Source organism: Hibiscus syriacus, unplaced genomic scaffold (genome assembly GCF_006381635.1).
Source record: "Hibiscus syriacus cultivar Baekdansim isolate YM2019G1 unplaced genomic scaffold, ASM638163v2 tig00110637_pilon, whole genome shotgun sequence".
In the NCBI taxonomy this organism is placed as follows: Eukaryota; Viridiplantae; Streptophyta; class Magnoliopsida; order Malvales; family Malvaceae; genus Hibiscus; species Hibiscus syriacus.
Genome location: NW_024062808.1, coordinates 4,106,469 through 4,117,732, shown reverse-complemented (window position 1 = coordinate 4,117,732; position 11,264 = coordinate 4,106,469). Strand labels below are relative to the sequence as shown.

Below are 11,264 nucleotides of genomic sequence, written 5' to 3'. Positions count from 1 at the left end.
TTTATATATGAGGTAAGATCCACTTACATTATCTAAAACAAATAAGTTTTACACTAGTTTATAGTCATTAGATTTAAATAAACAAATTAATAAGATTTAATTAAAATTTATAATCCATAAATAAATATTTTTAACTCACAATAAAAAAAATCTATTTTAACATGAATCTCAAACCCTAAACTATAAATCCCAAAATCCTATCCTGAATATCAAATCCTAAACCCTAACCTCCAAATCCCAAATCATAAACCTTAAACCTCAAACACTAAATCCTAAAAATTGAATCTTAAATCTTAAACCCTAATCTTAAAAATAAAAACTATTTTACGGTAATTAAATAAATATTTAGTTATGAGTTATAAATTTTAATTAAATCTAGATCATTTTATTTATTTAAATTTAATGACTATAAATTAGCCTCAAATCATAAACCTTAAACCCAAACACTAAACCCTAAAGCTTAAATCTTAAATCCTAAAACCTAATCCTAAAAAGAAAAAAAAACTATTTTACGGCAAGTAAAATAAATATTTATTTATGAGTAAATTTTAATTAAATCTAAGTTATTTTATTTATTTAAATTTAATGACTATAAATTAGCGTAAAACTGATTAATTTTACATAATATAGGTGAATCATAACTCTTGATATATATGTATATATGTGTTTGGATCAAATTAGGTTAGGTCAAGTACAGTTTTTACTTAAAAAATTGGATCATACTTCAAATCCAATGAAACTCTATTAAACCGAATCAATTTAAATAATAATAAAAAATTTATTTTTTATATAAAAAACGGTAGGAAATAAAAATTTAACATAACTCGAATTAACACATCCCATGATGATACTTATATACAAAAAATAAACTCATAATATATGAATTAATTTTAAAGGGGGCCATTGGCCAACCCCAACCGAACTTACCAGTCCCGCAATTTGAAAAATTTTAGTCACACTTACAACCTTAATCATACTTGTCCTTTCCATAGTCATTTTTAAAATCCACGCGCCAAGGGAGGCACCTGAATGCACCGCCATCCAGGCCCCTTTCTCTCTTTGGATTCTGTATACATCAGGTTCGGACACAGCTTTGGAGTAATAGCAGCTGTGGGCCAAAAAAAAAGTTTCTAAAGAAGTTGAGACTATAAAGCAGAGTTAGCTTGATTTTCCATGGAGAGATAGCAAAGAGAAAAGAAAAACCCTTCAAAATCCCACTTTCACATAACAATATCACAGGAAAAATAAAACAACAAAGCTTTTTTGTTGGTTTTTACAATTTTTTTTCCATTTGGGAGATTTTTTGAATTTGGATTTAAATTTTTGGATGATGGAGTTGTGAGGTTGTCTGTTTTTCTTTCCATTTTGTTTTTGAAATACTTTGTGTGTGTGTGTGGGGGGGGGGGGGAGAAAATGGCTGCAGAAGGAATGCTGTCGTTTTCAGTTGCTTCAGTTGTGGAGGATGTACTGCAACAACATGGCAATCGCTCCAAAGATATTGATTTCGAATCTAAAAAAGCTGAAGAAGCTGGTACTTTGATTTTGGTTTTTTTTATAGAATTTTTTGAATGATTATAAATTTTTCTGCTGGAAGGATGTTCTTCTTTTAATTCAGTTGTTTTAACTAATCAAAATGATGTAATTCCATTGAAAATGTTGAAAATTTCGGTCTTTCTCCCAATTTTCCCATCTGATCCCCCACCCTTTTCTTGAAATGGAAAAAAGAAATCTTTTTGATGATTGATCAATTATATTTCCGGTTTTTTAGTTGAATTGTAGCATGTTTATGGATGGAATTTGGACAATTTACTTAGTGAAAAATTAAAGAAAAAATAAATAAGCTGGAGGTGATGATCTCTTTTATGGCACAGCATCAAGGAGGTCCGAAGCGGCAGGATGGCTAAGGAAGATGGTCGGAGTCGTGGCCGCTAAAGATTTGCCAGCGGAGCCATCGGAGGAAGAATTTAGGCTTGGCTTGAGGAGTGGAATAATCCTTTGCAATGTCCTCAATAAAGTTCAACCTGGAGCTGTTCCTAAGGTTTACTTACTAGATGTTATTAGTATTACTATTATTTAGGTATTTCCGATCGATTTTCCTTTCGATCACGGTTAACTTCATCTGGGGTGGTTGGTTTTAGGTGGTGGAAAGTCCATGTGATGCAACTCTCATACCTGATGGAGCTGCATTGTCTGCATTTCAGTACTTTGAAAATGTAAGGAATTTCTTGGTAGCTGGTCAAGAATTGGGGCTTCCAACTTTTGAGGCATCTGATCTAGAACAAGTATGTTTTTTCGACTAAATTTGTTATTTTTCTCGTTTATTTTTATGATATATTTTTTTATTTTTTGCTCCAGATGAAACATGTTTTATTGTGTTTCATTTATATAGTTGTAATTTGGTTAAAATTATTTAGGGAGGCAAATCTGCAAGGGTGGTGAATTGTGTTCTAGCACTCAAGTCCTACAACGAATGGAAGCTTTTGGGTGGAAATGGAGTGTGGAAATTTGGTGGAAACTTAAAACCTGCCACCACCACTTTGGGGAAGTCATTTGTAAGAAAAAATTCGGACCCTTTTACGAATTCCTTGCAGAGGACCTCATCAATGAATGAGAAACCATCAGCCGGTCACTCCAATGAAATCGATTCTAATAAAATGGTTGGTAAGCTTTAACTGTTTAAGTATTTGCTGATTTTATGTTCTCATTGAACAATGAGAATAGTTTTTATTATCACACAAGCAGGGCGGTTCTGGTTCGTTAAGTATGCTGGTTCGTGCCATTCTATTAGATAGAAAGCCTGAAGAAGTTCCACTGGTAAGTTTTTATTGGTTCATTACAATCTTGTTTAACATGTCAAACTTGATTAGTGTTTCTTTGCTTATATAAACTGGTATAATGAAATGATTTTTATTGGAAATCACGGCTATTCTTTTGCTATTTTTGCTGCTTATTCTGTTCATGTTTGGTTGTTGGTAGCTGGTTGAATCTGTGCTCGGTAAAGTTGTAGAGGAGTTCGAGCATCGGATTGCAAGCCAATCTGAAATGGTATGTTAGTTTTCTAATTTTACAGACGAATAGAAGTCGTTCAGCATGTAATTATTGATCTTAACTAACATTTTGCTTTTTTATGGATTCTTCTCCGAATTGAAAGATGAAAACGACTTCAAAAGACATCTCTCCTACTAATTTCAGAAAGCCTCAACAGAAACAAACTCTCGGGGATAAAAAGGTAAATAATAATCCTCGTCTAATTCACAAGTCACTAGATGACTTTTCTTAGATAGCTCACATTTCTTAATGTGAATTTATTGTAATGAATAAGATTGAGGAAAAGAACATCAAAGTGGTCAAGAAAGAAGACTGCTTTCGAACGAACATCATTGACGAGGAGGAAGTAAAACGTCGATCACAGAAACAGCAAATTATCTTTGATCAACAACAAAGAGATATTAAGGTGGGAGATATTGTGCCGTATCTTCTATTTTCTTGCCTGTTTTTGTACTTGACTAGAGCACTTATATGTCTATGTAAATGTTGCAGGAACTGAAGCATGCTATTAATTCCACAAAGGCCGGCATGCAATTCATACAAATGAAATTTCATGAAGAATTCAACAATCTTGGTACACTGACTTGCTTCAAAGTATTTATTTGTATTTTCTTGTTTACTGAAGTGCTAAGCAAGGTATTTGTACAGGTATGCATATTCATGATCTGGCTCACGCTGCTTCTGGTTACCACAGGGTTCTAGAAGAAAACCGCAAGCTATATAACCAAGTTCAAGACCTTAAAGGTATATAACCAATTTCTTAAAATCATGTTTGTCCTTGTAATGATGCTCTAATTTATTAAAAAGGGTTATCTACTTTATTTGACCAGGAAGTATCCGCGTTTATTGCCGTGTGAGACCATTCTTGTCTGAATCAAGCTATCTCAGCTCTGTGGATCATATAGAAGAGGGAAACATCATCATCAACACACCGTCAAAGTATGGTAAAGGACGCAAGTCCTTTACCTTCAACAAAGTCTTTGGGCAGTCTGCAACTCAAGGTTGCTTCACTAAGAGTTTAATTGCTTATTGATAATGTTTCTGCGATTTTAGCTTTCTTTACCAAGTCGCATCTTCTTGCATTGCAGCGGAGGTTTTTTCTGATATGCAGCCACTGATTCGGTCGGTTCTTGATGGATACAATGTTTGCATATTTGCATACGGCCAGACAGGGTCAGGGAAAACTTACACTATGGTAAGACATGATTGGATTATTCTCTAAAATTTATATACATTTTCCTTGGGACTTACTGGTTCATTTGGTGGTTTACACATCCAGTCTGGACCTAAAGACCTGACAGAGAAAGACCAAGGGGTAAATTATAGAGCGCTAGGTGATTTGTTTCTTCTAGCAGAACAAAGAAAGGATACCTTTCGCTATGATGTTTCTGTTCAAATGATCGAAATTTACAATGAGCAAGTTAGGGATCTCCTTGTTACAGATGGAAGTAACAAAAGATATCCTTTTACCAATTCATTCGGTTTTACTTCCCACGAGGTTATAAAATTAGTTCATTCTTATCAGTTGGTGTCTATGAATATTTGTCCTGACAGATTGGTAATTCAGAAAAAAAGCTTTCTTTCAGTCTAAATCATCTAGAGCTTCATCAAAAAGTTGGTTGATGCTCTGAAAAAAGGAAGACCAAAAATATAGAATTGTTGAGTCTCTCACTTTAATGTAGCTTGAAGGGTAGGTTTTGCCAACCAGTTTTATATCTAGGCTTATCCTTAATCTATTATTACATTAGAGATTCGCAACAGTTCCCAGAATGGTCTCAATGTACCGGATGCAAACCTCATGCCCGTTTCGTCAACATCCGATGTTATTGATCTGATGAACCTAGGACAAAGGAATCGTGCAGTTGGTGCAACAGCCCTGAATGACCGTAGCAGCCGCTCTCATAGGTAACTTTTTATTTCTTTACACCACTTGATCCCGAAATATCTCTTCATTCTGAAGCTAAATTTTGTTTTTTTATCGCTTTGCAGTTGCTTGACTGTCCATGTTCAAGGAAGAGATTTAACATCTGGCGCCGTTCTCCGCGGCTGCATGCATCTTGTGGATCTTGCAGGAAGTGAGAGAGTAGACAAGTCTGAGGTGACGGGAGATCGACTAAAAGAGGCACAGCACATAAACAAATCTCTATCAGCTTTAGGAGATGTGATTGCTTCTCTTGCCCAAAAGAATCCACATGTTCCTTACCGAAACAGCAAGCTCACTCAACTTCTTCAAGATTCACTCGGCAAGTTTAAATCGACAAAAAATTTGCTGTTTTAGCTATATTTAGGAGCTAAATTGTTGCTCTAATATTTTTTTCCAAGAAGTTTTGTTTATATTCGGCTGGAATTGTATTTTCAGGAGGGCAGGCGAAGACACTAATGTTCGTTCACATAAGTCCTGAACCCGATGCCACAGGTGAAACTATAAGTACTCTCAAATTCGCAGAGCGTGTAGCAACTGTTGAACTCGGCGCTGCTCGAGTGAACAAGGACACTTCGGATGTTAAAGAACTCAAAGAACAGGTTATTGTATTCGCCTTTACCTACTGGTTGATATGGTTATCTTAAGATAGTTGGCAAATCGATTAACTTTTGTTCGAATATCTTCCAGATTGCTAGCCTTAAGGCATCTTTGGCTAAGAAAGAGGTAGAGACGGACCAAAGTCAGCATTCTGTATCCGGTAGCTCTGAAAAATACCGAGCTAAGGCTAGTGATCTATCACCCTTTAATCCTAATCAGCGAGTTGGAGACATCTTGGTGGCCAGAGAACCTGCGGGTAGTGTGGGCAACATTGAGGTACATTTATGCTTTACACATTATATCAGGATGGAAATTCAAATGTGTGTGTGTTTGTTGAATTCAGAATTTCATAGTAATATGCAGTTTAGTGACTGAAAGTGGCAATAGCGGCATAATACTAACTCAAATGTGCAATTAGTTCGATTTCTTCAGTCTATAAATGCATATTGGAAGTTCTTGTCAAATTTTACGCGACTAACTTCAGCATTTCAACATGTTGGCTGTTGGGTTTGTTCTAGATCGACTGTTCATATCATCGTTATGATTCTCCGCAAACATACAAAAAACTTATCATTCTGCTTTGGCAGGTGTTCACTAACTCTACATTGAGGCAGAAGAGGCGAAGCTTTGATCTTGATGAGCTATTAGCAAATTCACCTCCCTGGCCTCCCGTTGTGAGTCCTGCCCAAAACTTTAGGGACGACGAGAAAGAATTGGGCTCGAGTGAGTGGGTGGATAAGGTTATGGTGAACAAGCAAGATGCCATTAACAGAGTAGGAAACCCCCTAGGATGCTGGGAAGCAGAAAATGGGAACTTATCTGATGTCTTTTACCAGAAATATCTCCATGATTCTTCAAAGGTTTACACAGAACAAGCATATAATATGTTCACGGGGTCCAACGGGTTCAACATGGCCGGTTCCAATGAAATAGATGATATTGATGCTGCAGCCAGTGACTCATCCGAGCCTGATCTGCTTTGGCAATTCAATCAAACTAAACTTAGCAACATAACCAATGGGATCAAGAAACCTACTCCAAGATCAGCAAGAAATCCTGAAATGATGTAAAGCCAATACGCACACTCCCACATCGAATATTGTCTACCCTCGTTTTAAGTTTTCGACATGTTACTAAAAAGTCTGTTCCCTTCCTGCAGCAGCAAAAATCTACATCCTATGGCAGGGCCATCACCATCAAGGAAACTAGCAAATGGAGTTGGCCAACCTTTGCATCGAAACATGAGGCAGTCGGCCACCGTCGACGGGAAACGCAAAGCCGGGAGTAGAAAATAACAAGTTTATACACACCATTATACCCACGTCAGAGTGATTTCTGATTTTTTTCCCTTCTTACATTCGTTGTTAGAGTGAGAGAGAGAGAGAGGTGTTCAATATACATACAATTTTTTTCATTGTAATTTTTGTGGTATAGCTAAATGCAGCAATAATTCAAGTTGCGTATTTGTTTATTGAAGACAAATTGTGTAAATAATGCATTCTGCCTTGTTTGGTTTTGTGACTTGTGCGTGTAAAGACTCTGGTTTTCTCCTGTTCTTCAGTATTGAGAGGATTAAGTCTTGTTGTAATGTTATCGGTCTTTGACCTCTAGATATAGAATCACCTCAATAACCAGAGATTTAAATAGCGGTATGAATAACAGTCGTTATATAGTAATAAAGGTAGCATCGAAATTGTTATTTCACAATTATAATACCCACTATGTTTACAATAGCACCTTCTATCTCTATGACTGTCCCTTTTTCCCATATATATGGGGTAAGGGGAGGTAAGATAGTAGGCTACCCCCAACACCAGGTTGAGAGCAGCTTCCGTAAGAGACCTCCGAATTATGATAAACACAGACCAACAGAAAACATGATTGTAATCGTAATTTAAATCAAGCTAATAGTAACAGTTGTTGGCTTACGTAAACTCGGTTATAAGGGCAAGAGAAAAGATCAGTGCCCTCATTCATATAAATGCTATATTACAATTTGCACAAACCGGCAAATAACATATTACATAGGATGAGCCAACGTTGTAAAACGAAGACGAGGGTTGTAAATGAATCGAGTTTGAACGAATAAAATTGTGTTCGTGTTCATTTGTTTATTATTGAATACGTTTATGTTCGGTTTGTGTTTGTTTACATTTTTAGTATCATATTAGTATTTATTTATTAATTTTTATAAGTGTTAGAGTTCGTTTATTTAGCTTTCACAAACATTCTTGTTTAAGATTCATGAACATATTTGTTTAATATTTGCTTAATGTTCGACAACCAACACACTCTTTAATCCGTTTTTTCAAAGAAAAATGGTGAAATTACGCTATTAATCCTTAATTTCTTTAGTTTTATAGTTTAAACTCCAAAGTTCACCTTATGTTCATTGTAATTTTTACCTTCACCAATATGAAGTAAACAAGCTAATAAATGAGTTGATACACAAATAAATAAACAAGTAAATAAATGATTCAATAAACGAATCTATAAACAAGCCAATAAATGAGTTTGCGTGATGAATTATGTAATATACCCATAAAAATGTCATCGACAACAGTTCTTCTATTAGGCATAGTAGAATGATAAGCATTTAGATAATAATTTTTGTCGTGGCATCCCAAGAATTAGATAGTGGTATGGTAGATTATTGCGTGACATTGAGTTTGTTAGCTCATCGTTTAAAGTATGCTTCCCTTCACGTGTCACAAATTTGATGGAGTACGATGAGAGAATGATGTCATCAAAAGAGTATTAGTGGGAGTACCAGAGTACATATATATGTTATGGTGTGTAAACGAGTCAAGTTGCAATATTTTCTTTATGTATTAGATTTTTTAACAGGGAACTCTACTTTTGTAAAATGTCATGTCTTTCGTACCTTGTATATTTTTTTAAGATGTCGACTAAATGATTTCAAAAGAAAACTATTAGTCATTTTGGTGATTTCGTGTAATACTCGAATTCTTACTTGTTTCTATCAATAATCTCAATTGTTACTTCTTTTCACGATATGCAGTATATATATTTTATGTAAAGTATCATTGAATTTTTATGTGTGATTTAAATTATTAAAAGAATTGAATGTTCAAAACAAATTGAGAGAAACAAAAAGGTTTAGCAACCGAAATAGAAACAAGCCCTTAGTTTGGAGACTAAAGTGATAGTTTACCCAAATAAAGGAATACAATGATGGCCAAAACGTTACGGATAGTGATAGAGCAAAGTTGATTACAAGTTCCGAACAGACAGACAATAAAATCATTAATAAAACAATAATATTTGAAAAGGTGGAAAGAACACGGGAAATAATAAAGTGGAGCTGCAATCTTCAACTTGATAACAGGAGAACAAAATGAGGGAGTGAATTAGATTGTTTAGCGAAGAAGAAAGAAATCAAGTTTAGTAAGAATATCCAGGGGCTGGAGTAGCTTGGGTGGTGTAGAAGAAAGGTCCAACCGAGTACAATTTGGTCTTCTTCTGGTTTAGAACACGAAAAGCAGATAAAAGAGCACCCTCGATGGCTTTGTTGACATTAGTGGGAACATTGCAAGCAGCCAATGGAGAGCTTTTAAGATAAGCCTTGCATTCTTTAAGCTCCAAGTTGCGGCCACCCAATGGAATGAAGAAGTAACCTTTTGCATCAGTTGATTTACTGCAAAAGGAGAGAGTTTTCTCCACCCCGACCTCATCAACAGCTTTACATGTTATCGTTGCCAAAGCACCTACTCATGCCAAAGAAAAAATTATCTTAATTAGACTTGATCAATACAAATTACTCATTAGGATTGTCCAACAGGAACTTACCTTGAATTGGGTAATACTTGGAACCTGTTTTACATAAAACAGTCCCTTGAACAGCAGATGACACATAGTTTTTCGTTTCTTCTGATTTACTTCCATAGGAAGCCTTTTCATCTGCCTTTGCTTGCTTGTAGTTATCTGGTTTTGGTTTTACAACGTATGAGTTTCCGTTGTAACCAGATTTTTCTTTCTCTTCTGGTTTCGGCTTGTAGGTATCTTGATTTGTGCCATAAATAGGCTTCTGATCTTCTCCTTCTGACTTTGGTTTCACAACGTATGGCTTTTTGCTGTAGTCAGGCTTTTCCTTCTCTTCTGGTTTTGGCTTGTAGGTGTCTTGATTTGTGCCATAAATAGGCTTCTCTTCTCCTTCTGGCTTTGCCTGAGGGCTGTCAGCCGGTATACCATCGAAGCCATACTTAGATGAAGCATCACCACCATAATCGCCAGCCGAAGCAATTGCTAGAAATGACAGTAGAAGCAAGGAAAATGCCAAGGAGAGACGTGACAGAGCCATTGCAATGTAATAATTAGTATGGGAACAAATAAAGATAAGTAGATGAAGAATAGGGGCTGACATCCTTGCTATTTATAGGGAAATCAGAGAAAAATGAGCTTTATGGTTGTTGATTAAAATTATAGTTTTAACATACCAACACATAACAATAATTATAGTTTACAAATAAAATAAACAATGTCAAAAAAGTTGGATGCACGATCCAAACTTCATTTGTATACTTGGGTACCACCATCTTAAAAAATATTATTTTAATTATTATAATTATCTGAATAATCTAAATATAACGTATATGGGCACCTTTCTCTTCCATTATAATAATCATCATGATATTTTAAGGTAAAAGAAAAACCAAAATCATATAAAAATTAACAAATTCAAATTAAAAGTGTTCAGAATTATATCATTTGTGGTGAAATTGTATAAATATCATTTGTGGTGAAAGTATTGTCATGATTATATCAACAGTTGCACAAATTTATATATGAATTTATCTGATATATATATATATATATATATACACACTAATAAATTAGCTACACGTCATTATAAAGCACACAATTTTTTCGGAGAAAAAAATTGAACATAAATCCTATAAAACTCTTAACTTGGTCCCGAAATCGAAATTAATCTCACTCACCTCTCGATGCAATGACTTAGCAAATATATATCTTTATATTAAATACCTTAATAAAACCATGTAAACACTAATTGAATCAATGGACAAATTTTATTAAACATGAAATTCATAAGTTAGATTAAAAAATATAAGTATTAAAGGTTTAACAAATCTCACACGAATTAAAGAGTATTTCAACTAAGAAAAAACAAAACCTACTCTCGGATTCGTCTCATCGTCGTCACCCCCTAGGTGTAGTGGCCTTGCTTTCACGTCCATTTGCTGCTCTTCTCAAGGTAGCCTAAGTGACCATGGTTCATGGTGAAAAAAGAAAAGAATAAAGTTAAACCCTAAAAATCAATTCCCAAAACCATTTGTTGCTACCTCCTTTATATAATAATTTAAAACCCTGAAAAGAGAGTTTAAGCCTACATCTAATTTAAACTTCTTTCTACTTTGCAATACTTTCCATAACAGAATTTCAGACAACTGGCAATTGTTGGTTTTTGGCAAAGTCCCACATTGGTTGTGTATAAGGAGAAGGGAAAATTCTTTTGTTATAAATAAAGTCATCCTCCTCCTTAGTTGATCATCCCTCAAATATAAGCCTTCTTCTATATTAAAGGCTATTTGTATTCTTTCTTTCTCTTTGTAATATTTCCTCTATTAGTGAAATATTATTTTAGTAGTGTTCGAGGAGGTAGGCATAATTTTGGCCTAACCTCGTTAAATTTTGGTGTTCTCTTTATGTCTAT

General features: G+C 34.8%; 2 protein-coding genes across 5 annotated transcripts; one reads left to right on the top strand and one right to left on the bottom strand.

Moving 5' to 3' along the window:
- Positions 1-1,341: 1,341 nt before the first annotated feature.
- On the top strand, positions 1,342-7,007 carry LOC120136734 (kinesin-like protein KIN-14I). Of its 4 annotated transcripts, none has more exons than XM_039152698.1 (19): positions 1,342-1,531; positions 1,872-2,038; positions 2,139-2,282; positions 2,415-2,657; positions 2,740-2,814; positions 2,977-3,045; positions 3,152-3,229; positions 3,323-3,454; positions 3,541-3,622; positions 3,697-3,792; positions 3,879-4,049; positions 4,137-4,243; positions 4,328-4,506; positions 4,792-4,953; positions 5,038-5,291; positions 5,408-5,571; positions 5,660-5,845; positions 6,157-6,635; positions 6,729-7,007. In XM_039152698.1, the coding sequence occupies exons 1-19, from the start codon at positions 1,414-1,416 to the stop codon at positions 6,862-6,864; spliced, it is 3,042 nt and encodes a 1,013-aa protein (XP_039008629.1). In that variant the 5' UTR covers positions 1,342-1,413; the 3' UTR covers positions 6,865-7,007. The 4 variants fall into 4 exon arrangements, with proteins under 4 accessions (XP_039008629.1, XP_039008631.1, XP_039008630.1 ...); XM_039152700.1 differs by having other exon boundaries at positions 1,343-1,531; positions 6,732-7,007; XM_039152699.1 differs by having other exon boundaries at positions 1,345-1,531; positions 2,743-2,814.
- Positions 7,008-8,974: 1,967 nt separating this feature from the next.
- LOC120136922 (proline-rich protein 3-like) lies at positions 8,975-9,937 on the bottom strand. The gene is made up of 2 exons (XM_039152852.1): positions 9,380-9,937; positions 8,975-9,297 (listed from the first exon to the last, which is right to left on the bottom strand). The coding sequence occupies exons 1-2, from the start codon at positions 9,888-9,890 to the stop codon at positions 8,975-8,977; spliced, it is 834 nt and encodes a 277-aa protein (XP_039008783.1). The 5' UTR covers positions 9,891-9,937.
- Between the last annotated feature and the right edge of the window lie 1,327 nt (positions 9,938-11,264).

Coding starts and splice junctions, on each gene's coding strand:
- LOC120136734 (XM_039152698.1), top strand. CDS start 1,414: ATGGCTGCAGAAGGAATGCTGTCGTTTTCAGTTGCTTCAGTTGTGGAG. Junction 3,455..3,540: donor AACAACAAAGAGATATTAAG/GTGGGAGATATT, acceptor TAAATGTTGCAG/GAACTGAAGCATGCTATTAA. Junction 4,954..5,037: donor CGTAGCAGCCGCTCTCATAG/GTAACTTTTTAT, acceptor ATCGCTTTGCAG/TTGCTTGACTGTCCATGTTC.
- LOC120136922 (XM_039152852.1), bottom strand. CDS start 9,890: ATGGCTCTGTCACGTCTCTCCTTGGCATTTTCCTTGCTTCTACTGTCA. Junction 9,298..9,379: donor CAAGTATTACCCAATTCAAG/GTAAGTTCCTGT, acceptor TGGCATGAGTAG/GTGCTTTGGCAACGATAACA.